Below are 22,221 nucleotides of genomic sequence, written 5' to 3'. Positions count from 1 at the left end.
CCAAAAACTCTAAGATGCCCCCTTGATACACTCATATAGCTGAACTGACATTATGCTTCTTTTTGTGTACATACCCTTTTCAGTTGGCATGAGGAAATGCAAGCTTATTCTTAGCAATAATGTCAATATTTTAGAAGTGCAAATTGTCTAAAATTGTGCATATTTGGGGGAATAAAAGATATATCATCTACTTCTCAGTATTTGAAGCTTATTACAAATTTTGCCATCTTGAGGATCTTGAGAGGAGATGCCTGTTTTTAATTACAATGTTAAAAAGAATCAGAAACCTTTAGATTTAATGATTCCAATTTTGCAGAGTTGAAGATAGGTACTTTTTGATGTTAATCTGTGTCAGAATCACATAAGTGTTCCAAGAAGCCAGGTGAGCCACTTGGCTAACCTCGGAGCCCAGGCAGGAAACTGAAGGTTTGCCCTAAAACGGTAGATTCTGAGATAGGAAGAATATTTGGGCCAGGGAGAAACTGATGCTGGCTTTCTAAGGCTGCAGAGAATTCATCTGTGTTTCCAGATAAAAGTAAAACCCCAAACATGAAATACAAGAGGTCGCTAACTTGAAAATCAACAGAAATATTGATTGGCTTAAAGGAGAAAACCATGTATAATAAAACCCCAAAGACCACACACACACACACACACACACACACACACACACACAAGCTCACATAAACAAAAATGGCAGTGAACACAAGATGGCAGAAGCCTTTCAGATTCTTTTAAGGAAATGGGATATATTTCTGGTACTAGGATATGATACCTCATTATAAAGATGATTAGCAGCAAATTACCAAAAGCTATAATCAGAGTACATTGTGAGCAATTTTACACTATCTAGGACAACTCACTGTTTTTCAGATAAGGAACAGCCTCAGAAAGACTACTTAACTTTCCCAAGAGCATAGATTTAATCAGCGGCAAAGCCTATGTTGATTTCTTCTTGGACCTGAGGTCTTCTTGCTACGTCATTCTAATGTCTGGGTTGAATCGTATTTGCTGCTGGCCACAGAAGCCACTGAGAATGTGTTTTAATTAAATCCATCTGATTACTCACCGGGCGTATGAACTATCTTAACCGATTCTTTAGCATGTTCCTAACAAGTTGTGATAAAGCCTTTGACAAACTCTGGACAAAAATGTGGCTTTACTGGTACAAGCATCTTAAAGTTTAGTTAAGGTCATACAGCATTTTAAAATATGACAAGCAAATCTTGGTACACAAAACAGGCAGATGGCTTTTGCTAATACAGAAACCCTAAAATGGGTTAAGCAAATGATGAAAAACAAATCTCTAGGAAGCTTTATTGCTTTTGCTTGGCAACTCTCAAAACACAAGATGAAACAATGTAATTTTAATTCAATGGCTGACTGGATCCTTCTTTAAGTTCTGGCTTTGATAGCTCCCAAATGCAACTTTTAATTTCATAATTCATTTTTAAAATATAGGTCAAATCCCATTTCACTAATGAAATATCCAAACTCTAGTCCAATACTCCAGGTATTTTATGTACTAACTGTAATATGATTTCTAAATTGCAGAGTTTTAGAGCTGAGAAGGACTTTTGAGACCATGTAATCAAACACCATCATCGTGTAAAAGAAAGAACTGAGATTTCCGACAGTTGTAACTTTAGTACAACAAAATATCTGATAATCCTTCAGGATTAATATATAAAGAAGCAGCATGAAAGCTTTCTGACTATTCTGTCAGAAATTAAACGTATATGTCACTCTACATATTCCTATCTTGTTTGAAATATTATGAGCACATATAATCCTTAATTAAAAAAACCCAGAAATTAAAAGAAAGCAAGCTTGTGCTACTTAATTATTAATTATCTTAAGGTCTTAAGAATTTTTTAAAAAAATTGAACAACCTGATAAGAAAATTTCGGCAATGTTACCATGAAAAAACATTACCACACACACAGGGTTTTTCCCCCCGACATTCAAACAGGCTGTCATCTACAATAAAGAGTAGAAAGTATCACACAGCACAGAGAAGTCTATTGAAAATAGAATATGTGAGAAGAGATAAAGTCTATATAAAGAGAAAGACACTGATTTAAAGGTTTCAAAAAGATCAAACCTTCTAATAGAATCTCAGTGAGAAATACAGCCTTTATATTGTCAATATATCGAAAGAAACCAAAGCACGAAGCTTTAACAATTGTAAAGCTGGGGCAACAACTGAGTAACAGCCTTAAACCTAAGACTCCATACTCTGAGATTTATACATAACTTAGGTAAAAAACTGCAAGAACTTTCTCTGCTGAACACAGAATAACAAACGGAGTTACACACCCCTATTCACAACTTGCAAATACACACCAGCATACCTATTGTTGTTCCGACAGTTTCGACAGTTGATGCATTCCATCGGGTCAGCCGGAGGTACTGCTGTGTACAGGCCACCACCCTTGTCAGGAAGGAAGTGGAGGGAAAAGGAAAAAAGAGAGTGCTGAAGGTGTCACAGACTAGAAATCAGATCATCTCTACAGTTAAACAAAGCCACATCAACAACAAATGGTTACGTGGTATATGTTAACCATCTCCTTGAACCATGTTATCTTTATCACCATTTACCTATATTCACACAGGGGTTGTGCACAATACTAAAACTGTTCTCCCCAAACTCAACCACCATGGGTTTTTGCATGTATGTTTGTACTGGAAAGAGGGAAATAAATGAAGGGAGAAGGTTAGTCATTTCCCTTCAGTGTTTCAAATCTAATGGGCCCAAAATACACTATACGTTATAAGCTCCTATTCATTTTCACTTTCCTAGCAGTCATGGAAAATTTTTATGGGATGCTAGCTGGAGAAACAGGGTGGAAATCTGTTTGAATGATGTCACAAGATAAACCCATCTTCATTTTCCTGTAATTATTTCGATTAGGTTGTTCACTTGACTCCATGAAGTCTTAAAACATGTTATATTTTTCCAGATGGAGTAGATTCTCAGCCAGCGATGACTTGGAGGGGAGTATTAATATTGTGCTGTTGCTTTTGGCGGAAACTGCCCAGCAATTAAGAAAAATGCCCAGATTAACACATACCTCACTGTAAAATGTTCACTTGACATATACAATGGCAAGAGTTCTTCAAAACGGGTTAAGACTTGAATCAGCCTCATGGTCAGAGTCAAAATTCTGCTTTCAGAAGCAAAACAGCAGAGCTGAATTTGATAAGGGTGGAGGAGGCTGTTGCACTGCTCCCCAAGCCCAGAACAGGCCCTCAAGGTTAGGAAAAGTTCAGGCAATTGTTTTTCCCAGAATACTTTCCATTTCCATTCATCTCATAACAACAGCCAGAATCTAAGCAAACCAAAAGTACTGAAAATTTCTTTGCAACATTCCTGATCCAACTAGCAACAGGAGCTTTTGAGAAAACAGAGAGAGAAAGAATATGCCTATGCTATATTCAGTCCAGGAGGATAAACTCCAAAGCTGTAGAAAAACCTGAAGTTAAGAACCTACAGGATAGCATATTTATTGGACTCACCAAACATATTAAAGTTAATTCAATCATTTTATGATCAAAAGCGTTTTAAAAATGTCCACATATCCAGAAGAGTAAGAAAATGAATGAGCTAAGATCACAGAGGATAACATGTAAAACTGCACACTTACTGGGGCAGCTATTATTTAAATAGCAACTCATTGTTCAAAAAACACAAAGTACTGTGTTCAAATACTAAAGCAAACATCAGACTTATTTTTTTTTTCTTATGGAAACAGCATGTGCTATTCAAACGGTAATGCTCTCTCCTTCAATTTCTTGGACAATGTTAGTAGTTTGGATTAGGAATGGTGACAAAAAAAAGTTTAGAAAGTCTGAATATAAGCCATGTCTTTCCATACAAAATAATGAAATCATTATTCACTTTTGGTAATGATGTACTAAAGCAAATTAAATATTTTTTCTACAACATATGAAAGCTAGGTCACAGGAAAGCCATTAGATTTCTAGCTTTAAGATACAAATATATATCATAGTTTTGGTCTCCAAAGGTAAGATTTTAATAAATCTTTACTACTGTTCAAGATTTTTTAAAAAATCTCTATAAACGTCTTCATTTCTAGCACATTGTAGGTTATGACAGATTTATCTGTAATTGAAACAATGACAAAAATGTAAATGAGTGTTTAATTTGATCAACTAAACATTTTATTTATGTGATTGAAAATAAAGTAGCTGACTATCCAAGCAATGTAATAAATCAAGCTTCCTGGTGCAGAGAATCTCTTAAACCAGTACAAATCTAAAATACATTAGTCATTCTATTCCCATTTCAAAAATGAAAGTATATCAGCTGGTTGAAAGTGAAAGTGTTAGTCACTCAGTCGTGTCAGACTCTTTGTGACCCCACGGACTATAGCCCGCCAGGCTCCTCCGTCCATGGGATTCTCCAGGCAAGAATACTGGAGTGGGCTGCCTTTTCCTTCTCCAAGGGATCTTCCCAACCCAGGGATCGAGCCCGGGTCTCTTACACTGCACTGAGATAAAGTAGTACTAAAGCTTTATCTCTCCTTGTGGGAAGAGAACACTAATCTTATAAAATATAAAAATCTTACAGCCAACCACAAAACACACATGGGCAAAACAGATGAAGAAAACCTCACAGGAGGTCAGAAGTGACAATCTGGTGGTACCCAGCCATGCTGTGTACGGCCCATGCAAGGCTTTCTTCTAAAAGTGGAATTAGTTGCCAACATGTAAAAAATCTAGATTTCACCTGGATTTACAGATGTGAAAATTCAGAAGACCTGGCCACACAAGGTGTGTGGACAACAGGCGCTGAACCTGGGCTGCTTCTTTTTTTTTTTTTTAATTTTATCTATTCATTTTTTGGCTACGCTGGGTCTTCATTGCTACAAGGGCTTTTCCCTAGTTGCAGCAAACGAGCGGGGGCTACACTGTAGTTGCGATGTGTGGGCTTTCACTGCGGTGACTTCTCTTGTTGCACAGCATGGGCTCTAGGCTGCGTGGGCTCAGCAGTTGCAGCTCCCAGGCTCTGGAGCACAGGCTCAACAGTTGTGGCCCAGGGGCTTAGTTGCTCTGCAGCACGTGGATCTTCCCAGATCAGGGATTGAACCTATGTCTCCTGCATTGGCAGGGCGATTCTCTACCACTGAGCCACCAGGGAAGCCCCCCAGGGCTGCTGTTACATGGCTCTCCCATACCTTTGCTACTTCCGTCTCATCCCCAACTTGTTTCACTCAATTTCAGGATCTGCCTGAGTCCTCTAAGCGTATAAGCTTTTAGACTTTGCTCTAAATAAATCACATTTAAACTATGTGGCTTGGTCCATGGCCAATAGTATTTCCGCTTCATCTCAAGAATAACTTCCAGTCTGTTTATAATTGGCCCTGCATTTTCAGTGCTAAATAACTCTAGATACAATTCAGATTGATGAATACAACTACTGCTTGATAATAGAAAGCTTCCAAAGATGTCTGGATCAAGGGGCTACCGGTGCCACAGGCTACACCAGTGACCCTGTGAGGTTTCTTTATTGGGAAAAGCACGTGTGCTGACCATGTTCTCGCACCCTGACATCGTGGGGCACAGGGGGCTTTTATTTATAAGTAGGTCTCTTACATTCACTAGATGACGAGGATGTTCAAAATCCACGCGTGTTCTGGTTAGAGAGCTCACGTGCCCGGAGTAGAGCCCTCCGTTTAAGCTCCCGCTGACTCCATTGGGGACTTTATGGTGCAGATGCGAGCAGCCATTGCTGAAGCTTCCATGAACACTTCCGTTTATCCGGTTTGTGCCGGGCAGAGTGGTGTATTCCACCATCTGCCCGTTGACATCTGACCCTTGGTAGAGATAGCCTGGTGGGTCGTATTCTGTTGAGAGAGAACAAAAAAAGCAAACAAACAGAAAGGGTAAGGGACTGAAAGAGACAATTCTTCTTGTTCGGGAAGTTTTATTAATTAAATTCCTAATAGACTACAACTGTACTAAAATACACTCTTAAAAAGTGTTCACTTACAGCTTCTTTGTGAGATTTGCTTTAATCAAGTTATTACTGTTATTTCCTTAACGGTGTAGAGGCAGCCAGGAACTATGAGTTAGTTATGACTCTTCTAATGGGAAGAGAAATCAACCAGAGAGAAATTGCTCAAAGGAGAATGAATAAATTGTGCAAGTTGCAACTATCAAAGTACCGGCAACACTAAGAAAATGTGTTTAAATTCCCCGATGCTTCAAAGTGCTGAAAGAAATTGTATGGAACACCAGCAAAAGGCTAACTTTAGGTAGAATATTTCAAAAAGCAATAAACACCACTTAAGTAAAAGGATGTGATTGGGAAAACATTCACTATTCATACAGGTCCTTGGTTATTACAGCCAAGTTGGAAATTGTGGGGCATGAAAGGCTAATTATTCCCTTTCCTTACATTAAAAGTATTTCCATAGCTGCCTCAAATATCTGATTTCCAGAAGCACACCTACCAGATATATTTAGAAAACGTGAAATGTTCTTTAGAATGTATATTATCTAAACTGCACAGGATTTGTTGTCAGAGTTTTGATCAGTTCTTCAAAGGTACTGGAGGACAGTGCCAAGACTGGAGGAACCGTCCCTCCTCCTGTTAAGCTGTGTTAACAGCGCGTGTGTTCCCGTCAGTGCTTCTCTTCTCCACTAAACTACACGAAGAAGGCATGATGCCTGCACTGTCCACCAGTGTAGGGCACACAGGCGAGAGCCACAATGACTATCTTCTGAATCAATGACTCAATGGACATTTCCATCAATGAACATTGCCATTTCCCATCTTTCAACATATCATCAAGTCACAAAGAAAAGTAACTTTAGCCAGATTAATCTTGCTCAGACAAGCAGATCAGTACTCTTAGTGATTTAGCGCACTCTCACACAATCAAAGTCAATGACATCAGAACCATTTAGAAAAAGACCCAAAAGATGGCTAGCTCTTCCAGTCTGGCACCACCATCACCATCTCCACCACTTCTCACCCTGCCCATCTCTTGGAAGGCAACAAGGTGATAAAAATAAATCGCTTTTCCCCCCTGAGCTGTTCACTAAAAAGGGACCACAGGCAGGAACCAGCTAAGAACTGCTGAGCGCTTATCACTGCTGGGGTCTTTGCTTTTGTATCATCTTTTTACTCTGGGGCCATAGAGGAAACTGAAATACTTCCTCCCAGCAGAGACTAAAGCCTCTGATCTGACTGTCCTCTTTTATAATAGCTGGGGGAAGACGAATGGTAAGAAGGTGAGGGGATGAAAAAAGAGGAAAGAAAAGGGAAGAGGGTTCTAGGTTATATGTTTTACTGCAGCGCCATCACTGACAGCTCCAGAGCTCCTGGACACGTCTTGGGGGTGGGACACCACTCTGGAGCTATTTTGGTACATGAAGCACCGAGTCAGGAGTGTGGTGTCTTCATCTGTGTCATTCCAGGACAGTAACTTAGAACAGTCTTCACTAGCTTCCTTTCCATCATGCCTTTTTCATTCCTTGTTGACAAGATCTGGAGCAGTACGGAGGGGTTCCTGCAGCAATTCCAAAGCTCCACGCTTCAAGTCCTCAGCCTCTTTGGTGGTCCAACGCCACCAGAGTTTCCTAGCACTGAGTCAGCTATTTACTTAGAGACCTGCTTAGTTTGGGCTTTGCTGTTTATTTCTCCTGGGCAATTGAATTTGATGCTCCACTTATTTTGGCTGACAGCTAGCACCATCTTAAAGTCATCTCCACGAATGAAGAGCATCTGATGTGTTCTATCCCACGACACTCATGCACAAACGTGTTAGAAATCAATATTTATTCTGACAATATTTTTCTACCCATCTTTAGAAAAAAGAGAAGGAGACACCGATGAATGGCTTACTCTGTATGGTGCTCTGCTGGCGGTTCTTCCACAGGCACATGGCAATGAAGGCCATGAGAATGAGCACCATCACACCCAGCACACAGCCCACGATCAGGTACAGCATGTCGCTGCTCCTGGTGGGGCTGGCGGCAGGGCCCACGTTCCCTCCACTCCCCGAGGAATTCGGAGGGGTGCTCAAGTCTTTGATGGGATACTCAGAAGCTCCAGGGACCCGTTTCACTAGTTGAAAAACAGAAAGGAAAACATGATGTCAGGGTGAAGACAGTCTCTACGAAATGGTTTACTCTCCGAAGGAGGTCTGGTTAGGAACACGAGCCAGTCTGTTTACACTTGTGACTAAGATGATCTGACCACCAATGAGTCACAAAGAGGGCTCCAAAGCTTAAAAGTCTAATGTGCCAAGGTTTTAGGCCACAAATTCTAGAGAAAGCATCAGATCAGAGACACAGATGCACTTGGTCTAACCCAAACTGCTGTATGATGATCTGCTCAATTGTACTGGCAGAAGGCTCCCAAAGAGTTGAAATAAAAATATTTTAACCTACAGATGGGACAAAAACTCCTTTATGTCTGACACACTTTGAGCTGAATGAGACTCACGATTACCTATTTTATGCCTTTTGCCTGTAAATCACATTAAAAGCCATGACTTTGAACTACTAGAACAATTATATACAATTCCAAAAACTGCACACATAATACTAAACATTGCAAAACCAAGAACTCTTGAGGTCTACGTAAACATAGTCCTTTTACCTAATTCACTAGTATTCTGGATAATGGCAAGAGCAAAAGCTAAAAACAGGTGGCACATAAACCCCACTTTCTCTGTCCCCAGAAAAGATGCTCTTAATGCTCTACATGTTACAGAGAAGCAGCAGACAGCACAATGGTTGATGGCCTGGTCTCTGGAACCAGACTGTCCGTCCGGGTTTCTATCCTGTTCCACTGTTCACCTCTTAGCCATAAGACTTGACTTCCATAAACCAGTTTCTGCATGTGGAAAATAGATATAATCATACCAGCTCCATCATAAGGTTGTGATGAAGAGTAAATGAGGGGACTTCCCTGGTGGCCCATTGGTTAAGAATCTAATTTCCAATTAGAGGACGTCGGTTTGATCTCTGGTGAGAGCTGGACCATAAAAAAGGCTGAGCGCCAAAGAACTGATGCTTTGAAATTGTGGTGCTGGAGAAGACTCGAGAGTAACTTGGACAACAAGGAGATCAAACCAGTCAATCCTAAAGGATATCAACCCTGAATATTCATTGGAAGGACTGATGCTGAAGCTCCAATACTTCAGCCACCTGATGCAAAGGGCCAACTCATTGGAAAAGACCCTGATGCTGGGAAAGATTGAGGGCAGGTGGAGAAGGGGGCAACAGAGGATGAGATGGTTAGATGGCATCACCGACTCAATGGATATGAATCTGAGCAAACACGGGGAGACAGCAGAGGCCTGGGAAGCCTGGCGTGCTGCCGTCCGTGGGGTCACAAAGAGCTGGACACAACTCAGTAACGAAACAACTGAGAACTAAGATCCCACATGCCACGGGGCAACGAAGCCTGCAGGCCCCAACTAGAGAGAGCCCTCGAGACGCGACTAGAGAGGTCCACATGCTGCAGGGTCTATCACACGACTAGAGAGCCCATGCGCCACAACTACTGAGCCCGTGTGCTCCAGGGCCTGCGTACCACGACAAGAAAGAGAAGCCCGGGCAGCCCACTGGGAAGCCATGTGCCACAGCAAGAGACGCCCTCGCGCACTGCAACTAGGGAAAGACTTCACAAGCAGACCCAGAGCCGCCAAAACTTTTTAAAAAATTAGAATAAATAAATAAAGTCATAAAAGAATAAATGAGTTAATCCGTGTAAAAAAGCTCTCGGCTTACAGCCTGGCATGTGGTAGCATTCAATCAATTTTGTTACTGTCATTAGTTACTATTCTTCATTTCTTGTTACGGTTCCTAACTACTTACAGGAGCAGAGTGATCTTTAAAAACAAATATTACATTGGGGTTCCATTTTCTAGCAACTTCAACTCTACAGAACAGGGCTGGAAATCAGTCAAGGAGAGGCTGCCTTTCAAAGGAAAGAGCTCTGCAGCATTGAAAGCTAGAAGAATACCTGGCAAAGACTCTAAAGGAAATTTCTACTTTGGGTGGTATGTTGGATTATACAATTCTAAGGTCCCTGCCAATTCCTAAGACAACAAACAAGTTTCTAAGGCAAAATGGATGTTACAGATTGTACATGAAAGACCACAATTACTCATAGGGAAGTTCTTCAGGTTTGTTCACTCCTCATTTACTCTGAATTTATTCATAATTCCACCAAGCTTGATGAGCGGTTGCCAACCTCTCGCTGAACTTAAAAACTTTTGCAGTGGGTGAGATGGTCCCATGGACGTGAATGAGAAGAGAGAGCCAAGAACATGACGTGAGCAAGTTAAGGGGCAAAACAGAAAGAGAAAGCAGAGAACTAAACAAAAATCACGATGGCCTACAATCTTGAACAGTGGGGGGAAGTGGCTGGCCTCCAACACTGTGTCATTCCCGAGAAAACTGTACGGAATTACGAAGATAAGATAATCACTGTTCACAATAAGAACCTTGAGTCATTTCTTTAAAAAGGTGAACTCATGCATCCAGCGTTCTACTTAAACAGGCTGGGGATTGTGTAATACATTTCAGAAAGTCATTCAGCGTGAATGGTTAAAATTTTATTTTTTTAGATTTTTCGGTTTTTTTTATGTGAACCATTTTTTAAAGTCGTTATTGAATGTGTTACAATATTTCTTCTGTTTTATATTGCTTCAGTTTTTTTGGCCACAAGGCATGTAGGATGTTAGCTCCCTGACCAGGGATCAAACCTGTACCCCCTGCATGTAAGGCAAAGTCTTAAACTCTGCACCGCCAGCGAAGTTCCAATTAACATTTTAAAGAAGGTTTTTGCTTTTCTCTCATCCGAAAGTCTATAGCTGGAACCTTTGATTCCCCAGCCGAGTCGATTAATGATGTATACTATAAGACTATTAAAAACAATACAGTTATTACATTGTTGTCTCTGTTTTATGTTCTGCCTGGCTAGATTCTTAAATGTCTTGGGAGCAGAGACAAGAAATTTCATTTTTATGTAATTTTGTTCTGAGTTTCACAGCATCTGGAGGCAAGTAAGAAATGTTCATTAAACAGTGTCCAGTACAAAAAGGTACTCAAATATATGCTAAACAAATGAAATTCAAGGTTAGTCTACAGGTCTGTGTGTATAAACGTTTAAATGTGAATTTAACATGTGGGTTTTGAAGCAGAAAGACATGTGATTCAGAATTGAACGATGAAGCTGAGTCTTGGCATATGAATTCAACCTTTCTGAGCCTCAGTTTCCACTTCGGCTGCTTCTGTTACTCAAGTGTGGTATCTTCTGTTTTCAACAATTGTAGTATTTTACAGCTAATCTATGTCTGCAAGCAGTTGAAATCTTATTTTAGAATTATCGACTAATTCTGAACTTAACTACTACACTTAACTGAACAGGTAGGTAGTATACATATCTGTCATTCAAAAACCACTTTAAACATAGGTAGCGCCTTCTCTTTAACTTTTTTGGGAAAGCATTCTAATTCTCTCAGCAATCTCAGAAATTAGTCAGCAAATATTTCTATTCCTTCATAGAGGACCAAAAAAAAAGGGGGTTGGGGGGAAGTGACCTACCCAGAGGCATGCAGAAATTTACAATGAATACTTATCTAAACTACTTTTAAGGCAAGTTTTCTAGCCCAGGGGTCCTCAACCTCCAGGATCTAATGCCTGATGATCTGAGGTGGAGCTGATGTAATAATAATAGAAATAAAGTGCACAATAGATGTAATGCACTTGAATCATTCCAAACCACCTGCTCACCTCCCTGGTCCATGGGAAACTGTCTTCCATAAAACCAGCACTTGGTGTCAATGAAGTTGGGGATCGCTGCTCTAGCTGACATAAGGCTAGAGTGTTGAGACAGTGGATATACCTAGAAAACAGTCCAAAGTATCTATGGAAACACATCAATAGTCAGAAGGAATCCAGAGTTCAAAATCCTAGCTCTGTCCAGGGAAGAACCACTCATTCTCACCCCTCCCTACCTTTCGTTTCACAGATCATCACGTTACTGAACTCGCTCTCTCCTCCTTCGTTGAAACACTGCATTTTAATATCATAGGAGGTTTCTGGCTGCAGGTGGCCAATCATGTGCCACTGCTTTGAACCTAGAAAGGAAAAATAGATGATAAGATTTAAATACGCCATAATCTAAACAACAGAGTCAATAAAATCATTTAGTAATTTCAAAATGAAGTTGGAGCAGGTGCCATCACCATATAGTCAGTTTGAGCAATAAAAATGTCCTTATACTTTCAGCGATACATGACAGATGAATAGCATTTCTATTGCATGGTATGAAAAGAAATGGTAAAGAGAAGAGAGAAACTGAATTAAAGCTAAACCTGTCTGTGGGGATTCAGACTTTGTTTCATTACAAGTAATTAGTAGTAAGTCTTTCATAAAATACATATTAATTTTCTGCATAAGTTAAAAGAAAACCCTCAAGTCCTTTGATCCCATACTTCAGCGAGCAAGTCAACCCACTCTGTTCATCCACCAGAAAGCAACGCCATGTATGAGGTCAGAAAACAATGTCTTACCCAGAACAAGTGACCATTACAAGACAGACCTCAGCAAAACTCTCAGTTCCACTCTAATGGGACACAATGTGTGCATGTGTGTGTGTGTGCATGTGCGTGCTCAGTCATGTCTGACTTTTTGTGACCCGTATGGACTGTAGCCTGCCAGGCTCCTGGGTCCGTGGAATTCTCCTAGCAAGAATACTGGAGTGGGTTGTCATTGCTTTCTCCAGGGCATCTTTCTGACCCAGGCATGGAACCCGTGTCTCTGTGTCTCCTGCACTGCAGGCAGATTCTTTATCCCTGAGCCATCAGGGAAGCCCTCCAACATATAAATGAATGCTCAAACAGCAAAATCTACTCTGGGAAGCTCTTGGCTACTGCTCCCGCCATTTCTTTCCTTTTGAATCTGGGTCTCCAAACCACACAAGTAAAGAATGAGGCTGTGATCCGTGGCACACAGCCAGCATTTCATTTAGAAACACTTCTAAACTGAGCAACTTCAATATAAATCACTCTCTGTTTTTACTTCCGTGGACCTGTGACAAACTTTAATAAACAGGGACACGTCTGCCAGACTCAATGAACTCTTCAAGCACCTTTAATCCTTCTCAGAAAATACCTCTTCAAACTGTTTTCACTGTTTCTTAGAAACTCAACTATACCACCAACTGATTTAAGAGTCAATTAAAGATAGAGAAGGAAAAAAATAAATGAAACAAAACCACACGCACAAGTCAAATCGACTTGGCTGACAGAGCCAGTGGCTCCGGGATTCTTCCTGATTCAACACAGACAAAAACATCCCGACCTGGAAGCATACCCCTTTCCAGGCCACCGATACAAAGCCCCTCATTCATATTCTACAAGCCCCATATTTTATAAGGAAGAGAATCTGCTTGCTTTAGGATCGAAGGACTATGAAAAACTCACAAGTGGGGAATTCTAGGCCCCATTTATAAGTGTAAAGAGGATTCTAAAAGAAACTTGACTCAAAATCTACTTGAGATAAGAACAGATCCATTTTTAAATTCCAAAAGCTTTGCTAAAAGACTCCTACTTTTTTCTCTATCTTTAGTTCTTTCCTGGTCCAGCCCCCAACTCACTCAACAACATTCACTTGAATAATTATTACACTAGATTTGAAGTTTTCCTTTCATAGCACTAGTAAAAATGGAATTAAACTAAGCTTCTGATAAGTTACTAGTAAGAGAAAATGAACTAATACATATCATATTAGAATAATATCCCACTGTTATTGAAATTATTCCAATTATAGAAAATATCACCAGAAAGGTTTTACAGGTCATTGACAAATAAGACACCTAAGTGTTATTATTAGGTTTATAATCAACCAACAAGCATGCTGTTTGCTCAGCAGTTTTTTTCACCAAGAATGTTTTAGAAAAGGTAAAAAATGAAAGCACAGGCTTAAAGATCAGGATGACATACTCTGATTTGCTTGAAACTGAACTTAATTTACAAGATTAAAATAATCACCACAAACACACTGGTATGTTCAAAACGTTTACAGCTTATCTAAACGTGGAACTTAATTCAAAAGGTAGGGTACCAGTATAATTGCTCTTCTCTTACTGTATTCTTTAACAATGTAATTGCGTTTCAAAGCTTAAACAGTTTTGAGTTGATATACGTAAGTAATCTAAAACTTTAAAGAAAACTTTATGTAGAAAGGATAAATACCTTTGTTTCTTGGCTCGGGAGAGCAAGCCAATAGTTTCCAACTGCCACAAAAAGAATTTCAAGTGCATAAACTTGAAAATAAGGAATAAGCAAATTACACAGCACAGTGAAGCCCACTTAAACAGCTAACTGCTCTATTATGTTCATAAACAAGTTCTCGTGAACCACAAGGCAAAGCTCACATGTACAGATGCTGGTAAGAGAAACAAAAGCTCCTTTAGAGGAATTTCCCTGCTCCACACTCCACAGGCCAACACTCAAGTCTGTAAACGTTCAAAGATTTAGCTAGAGAATATAGAAAGTGTTTCTCAGCGGATTTCTAGAGTTGAACCGGGAAGGGGAAGGGAGGGAGTGATACTGATGGAGACAGAGAGGGAGGTTTGTTTTATTTATATTTGGCTTATGTAGAACGACCTTCTAACGAAAGTGTAACCTCTCTCAAAAGAGTTTAAAACTAAAAACCAGACACCTCCACCTGCCTAACCCAGACAAAACTAACATGAAGACTGAGCCAGGACTACAGTGTGGATCGGTCACTGACAATGCTATTTCCTTTCATGAACATGCATGTGAAAAAGTACCCATCACTGTAGAGATGAATGTTCACACACACAGGCCACAGTCGTGGGACCAGCACCCGGGTGAAGCACGTCACACACAGGCCACAGTCGTGGGACCAGCACCCGGGGGAAGCACGTCACACACAGGCCACAGTTGTGGGACCAGCACCCGGGGGAAGCACGTCACACACAGGCCACAGTTATGGGAGCAGCACCCGGGGGAAGCACGTGTTCCCGGCCCCCACGGTCCCCTCATGCCCCCTCCAGCCACTGCCACCTCCAGGAAGCTACCATCCTGACTTCACTGAATCTTTTTTGCCCTTAACAATGATCTTTCCACACTTCCCCAATTCTTTATGAAGAAGGCAGGTTTGGGGAACTCATTTCTTTCCTACTTTTCCAGATTAAGAAAAGAGAAACAATCACTCTTCCATTCAAAAAATATTTAGGGAGCACCTACTCTGTGCCAGGTATTAAAACTTAGATAACAAATTTTTCATCATATCACAAAAATAATGGATGCATCACATCACAAAAGTAACGGATGAACAATAAAAAGAAAACCACAATATTTAAAGAAACATGATGCCACCTATTAAAAGTAATTTATTATAAGATTACTTACAACAAAAAAACTATTGGACGTTGAAAAGTCAGAGGAAAGTCACCTTGGCTTGGCACAATTTTTTGAGATGATTCATTAGGAAATTAATACTTCAAAAAAAAAGAATCTTAGAGTGAAAAAAGACCTCAGAAGAAGCCTTCCTCCCAAAGCAAGAATCTGTTCCAACTTAGCACTGAGAAACAGGTATCCAGCTTCTACTGAACACCTCCCAAATTGGGGAGTTTATTATTTTGTGAGGGGACCCACATCAGAGAAATATGGTATGAAAGGGTTCTTCCTCACTCGATTTCCTTCTAGCTGTCCTCCCCCAACAGACTGAGTACCTCTTCCACATTCCAGTCCTTAAATACTTGAAGACAGGACTTTCCTGGTGGTCTAGTGGTTAGGAATCTGCCTGCCAATGCAGTAGACACGGGATTGCTCCCTCACCCAAGGAGATTCCTCATGCTGTGAAGCAACTAAGCACGGCACCACAACTACTAAGCCCACAAGCACCGAGAGCCCGCGCTCTGCAAGAGGAGAAGCCCCCACAACGAGAAGCCCGCACGGCGCAACTAGAGAGCAGCCCCGGAGCCCGTGCTCTGCAAGAGGAGAAGCCCCCACAACGAGAAGCCCGCACGGCGCAACTAGAGAGCAGCCCCGGAGCCCGCGCTCTGCAAGAGGAGAAGCCCCCACGACGAGAAGCCCGCACGGCGCAACTAGAGAGCAGCCCCGGAGCCCGCGCTCTGCAAGAGAAGCCCCCACGACGAGAAGCCCGCACGGCGCAACTAGAGAGCAGCCCCGGAGCCCGTGCTCTGCAAGAGGAGAAGCCCCCACAACGAGAAGCCCGCACGGCGCAACTAGAGAGCAGCCCCAGCTCGCTGCAACTGGAGAAAGCCCAAGCCCAGCAACGAAGACCCAGAGCAGTCAAAATAATAAATTAAAAAAAAACAAACACAAAACTTGAAGAAAGCTGTTCTGCTGCTGGCTATCATAGATGTCTTTTTTCCAACCTGATCACCCTAGACACTCCATTATTCTTTTCTGGACTCTGAGCATTCACCCATTCATTTACTCAATAAATACCGAACAACTCAACAGTGTAGGGCTTGGGATACAGCCGTGGGAAAGAAGGCCCTCTGCCGTGAGGAGAGTAACATTTAGTGGGAAAAGCAAATGTTAAGCAAATAATTTCCTATACACACACATATGCAAAACTGAACCAAGATGCATACTTGCAAAATCTCTTCAGTTGTGCCTGACTCTTTGTGATCCTACGGACTGTAGCCTGCCAGGCTCCTCTGATCCTATGGACTGTAACCTGCCAGGCTCCTCTGTGCATAGGATTCTCTAGGCAAGAATACTGGAGTGGGCTGCCATGCCTTCTTCCAGGGGATCTTCCCGACCCAAGGATCAAACCCGTCTCCTGCAGCTCCTGCACTGCAGGCGGATTCTTTACAGACTGAACCACCAACCCCTCATTCTTCAAGGGTCCATTGTATTAAACTGGACAAATTAACTTTCTTTGGAAAAAATTCAAAGTAGTAGCATATATGCCATTTCATTTTTACTCTATTTTACCCTGGGACATTTTTCATAATATTTATAAACCCTCTCCATCCAAAACTCTCTTATTAAGACTCTAGCTTGTCCATGGCACTTACCTTCTACAATATCCCTCTTGTAATCACTATCATTGTCACTATCTGTTGGCCGGTAATAGATATAAAATCCTTGAATGGGAGTGTTATTGTTACTCGATGGAATGTACTAGAAAAGACAAGCAAAGACTTGTCAAAGACAAAAATAAATGTAACTTTTACATCCATTAAGATTTATTTATCTGTGTGGCAGTATTTTTTGAGCTTCATTTTATAGAAATCCTTGATAGCCATTTAAAGTTTAATTTAAAGGTATTCACAGGTGCTGAGAGCATTTTAGCTTACTGCAGGGCTAAACAAAAATAAAGCACTATGTCTCACTAGGCTCAAAGACAAAAAAGTACATTGGGCTCAAAAACAATAAAACATGAAATGGTGATTGTGTTAATACTTGGATGAGAGCTGAAGAGACAATCATTTTATTTTTAGCCCTGCCCCCTGAGCCTGGATGGGAGGGGAATTGGGGGGAAGAATAGTTTTTGTGTATGTACAGCTGAGTCCCTCTGCTGTGCATCTGAAACTATCACACTGTTGATTAGCTACGAGTGTGTGTGTGCTAAGTTGCTTCAGTTCAGTTGTGTCTGACTCTGTTCAACCCCATGGACTGTAAACACCAGGCTTCTCTGTTCATGGGATTCTCCAGGCAAGAATACCGGAGTGGGCTGCCATGCCATCCTCTGGGGGATCTTCCCAACCCAGGGATTGAACTCACATCTCTTATGTCTCCTGCTTTGGCAGGTGGGCTCTTTACCACTAGAACGCCACCTGGGAAGCTCTAATCAGTTAAACTCCATTATAAAATAAAAACTAAAACAAAATAAAACAAAACCTGCCCCTCTTATAATATATGCTCTTACACAAATTTGTGGCCCTCAATTTCCTCTTACTTAAAAGTTCAAAAATTTCCCATTCATAGTATCATGTCCTGATATTAAACTAACATGGCCACATCAGAAACTTTTGTCATTAGAGAAGATGTTTTACTTACCGTCCACTTTAGCATGATCTGAGTATCACTGACAGCTTCTGTGTAGGCGATGTGAGGTCCAGTTATTGGACGGTTAGAAAAGCGATTGGGGAACCCAGCCACCTGATACGGACGAGAAGCTGAACTCCGAAAACTCTCACCATAATGGTTGATAGCAATGACCCTAAATTTGTACGTTGAACCTTTCGAGGGAGGGAAAAGAAAAACAGAATTTAAGGGACAATATTCAAAATACAACAATCATACTTAAACATCTCTCTGCAATAACAACGACATGCTCTAAAGCCTAGATAGTAAATAGATTTCAACCCACTTGTCACTCTGGTATTGCATGCGTTCATTGCGTGTGTTCAAGATTCCAATACCTTACTGGGGGTCCCTGGGAGAGACAGATGCTGTTCCTCATGGAAAGAAGCCAGGAGAGAGGAGGAAAGAGCACATTTCTCTTTCAACATCCTGTTCTAAAGTCATACCCATCAAATACAGGACTAGCTGGTGGTGATGATGGTGGTGTTTAGTCACTAGGTCGTGTCCCAGTCTTTGCAGCCCCATGGACTGCAGCCTGCCAGGCTCCTCTGTCTGTGGGATTTCCCAGGCAAGAATACTGGAGTGGGTTGCTGAAACTATTGGGTTGGCCAGAATATTTGTTTGGGTTTTTCTTTTTCTGTAAGTACATAGGAAAAATCCAAACGAACTTTGTGGCCAGCCCAATAGGGTTTTTTCCACTTTGAAAGAAACAACTGAAGCAAAGTTTAACACAGGGAATACAGCTATGAAGAGGCACTGTGTGGCTAATCACAGATGTCACTCTGCTCCCTCTAATAAGAGGAGAAAGATCAGATTTAAGCTACAACAGAAGGTATTTGTTTGGCTTAGATATTAAGAACTTAAAAAAAAAAAAAAACTCTAAGGATTGTGAGTTTCTGAAAATCTGAATCTAAAGAATAAATTAGACCCCTAAAGCAAGTTTCCCCAAAGCTCAAAAATAACCCCTGAGCTTCTGAAAACAGTCTTTTCTATCTATAAAATGTTACTTAGCTTTGCCCATATTTAAAACTGCCACCCTCTCCCAACTGTACCTACATATTCCTGAGCTCCTCCTGTTACCTGTCAGACAAACACGGGTTTTTGCTGCTAAAGTACATTTAAAAGTCCATCAACAAAAACAGTCATGAAACCCAAACAAACAAAAGTAAATAAAGTTGATTTGTGATTAGTGCTTTCCTCTTTTATGGGTTGTTTCATATATTAGGGGGTCTGGATGGGCTTCCCTGGTGGTTCAGATGGTAAAGAATCTGCCTGCAATGCAGGAGACCTGGGTTTGATCCCTGGGTTGGGAAGATCCCCTGGAGGAGGGCATGGCAACCCACTCCAGTACTCTAGCCTGGAGAATCCCCATGGACAAAGCAGCCCAGTGGGCTACAGTCCGTGGGATCACAAAGAGTCAGACATGACTGAGCGACTAAACACACAGGGGTCTGGAGAAGCTCCCCTGATGCTGAAACAAAACTTAACAGAACAAAGAGGTTGTCTCATATCCATAAAGCAAAGTAGTGGGTTTAACCATGCTGTGTCATCAGATCAATTGTAGTCAAATAACAAGCAATTTCCCTCTTAAAACATTCATTCATAGCAGAATACACATACATACACACACACAAAGATGTCACCACCACCCTACTTCCACTCATTTGCAGTTAGAAATAGTCTAAAGCCCAGAAATAAAGACTAGGTTAAGTCAATCATGGTATACTTACACAGTAGATCCACAGTTATTAAACACTGAGTTCTGAAGAATTGTTAATTATGATATAACATGGGAAAAGGGGGTCACAAGACAATATTTATGGCATGATCCCAGTTTGTATTAGAAAGGAAAAAAGACTAGAAAGAAATACAACATAATATAAACAATGGTTATCTCTAGATGGGTGGGTTTGGAGTGACTATTCTCTTTTTATATTTTGCTTTCAGATACAATTTTGCTTTTTATACAATAAGCTCACATTACTTTAACAATTAGAAGAATATATGATTATTACAAATATGTATTTAGGGATTTCCCTGGTGGTCCAGTGGTTAAGACTTTCCAATGCAGGGGACACAGACTAGATCTCTGGTCAGGAAACTAATATCCTGCATGCAGTAGGCATGGTCAAAAAAAAAAAAGACGAATATGCATCTAAGGTCAGCACTGCTGGCCTAAAACAAAATGTTTGAATATTACTACCTGGCTCTAAACTACGAACTTCCACAGAAAGCTTAGAAGGAGGGATGTCTTCAGCTGCCACCAGCCAGTCACTAGTCCTCATCCGTTTATATTCAACCTTGAAGGCAGTGATTGGAGAGCCCCCGTTCGCCCGAGGAATCCATGTGACGTAGACAGACGTCTCTGACGCAGTGGAGATAGTAGGCCGGTCAGGTGCCTCTGGGACTGAAAATGGAAACATTCATTTCGATAACCCTCAGCATCAGAAACAAGAATTACTCAAATGAACTGAAAGGGATAAATCCCCAACATCACTTTACTAAAGGCTCTGCACCAAAATTCTTGCCAGAGTTAATGACATTATGACTTTCTTTCTGTCCTCTGAAAAGTTAATGTGCAATGAAATAGAGGAAGTAGCAGGAAAAGTGAGATAATTTATAAACTTGATAAGTATCTCTGAAAATCTGAAAGTTAATGAGTATGATGACTGAGGCATGCTAAAACAATATAAGTAATTATTACTTGGTGCTTCAAGTCTGACTGTGGTAATAATTTACAGTAAATTTCAAAACAATGTGTTATTTAAATGGTTTTCATTATCCAACTGAGCTATAGAAAACATATTCAGCCAATAGTCTATAGATTGTTCTGTTTATTAGCTATGATGATCATAGCCTGTCAATAATCAGCAATGTAGCTATTACTACTGTACAGAAAAACAGTACAGAAAAACTACTGAAAAACAGACTGCAAGCAGTAAAATAGGGATAAACCGAACCAGTAAAATCAATCCTGATAAAAATGGGAAGGGAGAACCACTGCTTAGGATGAAAGCAGGAAGACACATTCACAGTTAAATAAAGACAAGTGTTATCAGGAAACAGACGATCCACGTGATCATCCACGTGAACCCAACCCCTGGCAGCTCTCAGTTAGCATGGCCAAGAGGAGGGATGTTTCCAGCCCACAGACGAGACGGTCTCGATTCTATGGCAGGTGGAAACCTCAGGAGGAAGTTCATCAGCCATTCAAACTGTGTGGCCAACACATGTCCCTAACTGCTGGCCAAGCAATCTGGTGGTTATAACTGGCTTCCCACCTGGTCCCTACAGAGCAAGGGTGTGGACAGAAACAGCCTGGGCTGTACAACAGTTCGGAAGTTGTGAACGGCCACCCACTTTACAGCAGTCACCTGTGAGCTTTTTAAGAATGAGCTGGTTATCAAGACCAACTGCCCTTCCACACGCTCACTGTCATGTCTCTAGAGCTGGAACAAGGAGGACCAGCTCTGGACCATGGTTCCATTGTCGTTTTAGTCGCTAAGTCATGTCTGACTCTCTGCAACCCCATGAACTGTAACCTGCCAGGCTCCTCTGTTCGTGAGATTTCCCAGGCAAGGATACTGGAATGGGTTACCATTTCCTTCTTCAGGGGATCTTCCCAACCCAGAGATTGAACCCATATCTCCTGCATCAGCAGGTGGATTCTTTCTTGCTGAGCCACCGGGGAAGCCCCCATGGTTACATTACTTCAGTGAATTACTCAGGAAGCCCTGTCTCTGTCTAGCCTGGGTCTGGCCTCCACCAACACCCCTCTGTCTCAACATCTCTTCAATCTGAATACAAACACATAACAAAATAATGTTGCATATGGTGCCTGTATGAAGGAATTCGTGGCATTTTAAAAACAAATTGTTTAATGGATGAAAAGATGAACACATTCAAAGCAGGCAACTTGGCATGATACTTACTGTATTCCTTTCAAGTTAGAAAGCAATGGAAACAGAACGAATAGAAGTTAGTGAATTTCTCTTTTAATACGAAGATAACTGAACAACTTCCTCTGTTGATTCACATGAGGTTAAAACTCATAAAGAATACCACAGACCAAGTAGAAAAAGAACGTTATTAGGGGAAAGTCCCTAAAGAGAAGAATACCATCGATACCTAAAAT

The 22,221-nt window shown here is 41.1% G+C and overlaps 1 protein-coding gene across 9 annotated transcripts in view; it reads right to left on the bottom strand.

The window, feature by feature from the left end:
• CDON (cell adhesion associated, oncogene regulated) overlaps positions 1-22,221 on the bottom strand; it is a 99,440-nt gene that overhangs the window by 17,234 nt on the left and 59,985 nt on the right. For all 9 annotated transcript variants that reach the window (XR_015158048.1, XR_015158047.1, XM_086385468.1 and 6 more), the window contains 7 exons: positions 20,290-20,493; positions 18,060-18,241; positions 17,075-17,180; positions 12,006-12,128; positions 7,877-8,098; positions 5,620-5,870; positions 2,355-2,434 (listed from right to left, as the gene is read on the bottom strand). Coding sequence is in view for 7 of the 9 variants with exons in the window: in XM_086385468.1 (XP_086241594.1) it covers positions 2,355-2,434; positions 5,620-5,870; positions 7,877-8,098; positions 12,006-12,128; positions 17,075-17,180; positions 18,060-18,241; positions 20,290-20,493 (1,168 nt within the window). In the remaining 2 variants the exon portion in view is untranslated. The remainder of the gene's footprint in view (positions 1-2,354; positions 2,435-5,619; positions 5,871-7,876; positions 8,099-12,005; positions 12,129-17,074; positions 17,181-18,059; positions 18,242-20,289; positions 20,494-22,221) is intronic.

The sequence above is a fragment of the Bos grunniens genome, chromosome 29 (assembly GCF_055505025.1).
Source record: "Bos grunniens cultivar Pamir isolate PY7600 chromosome 29, Bosgru_T2T1.0, whole genome shotgun sequence".
In the NCBI taxonomy this organism is placed as follows: Eukaryota; Metazoa; Chordata; class Mammalia; order Artiodactyla; family Bovidae; genus Bos; species Bos grunniens.
This window is presented reverse-complemented; position numbering and strand designations above follow the sequence as displayed.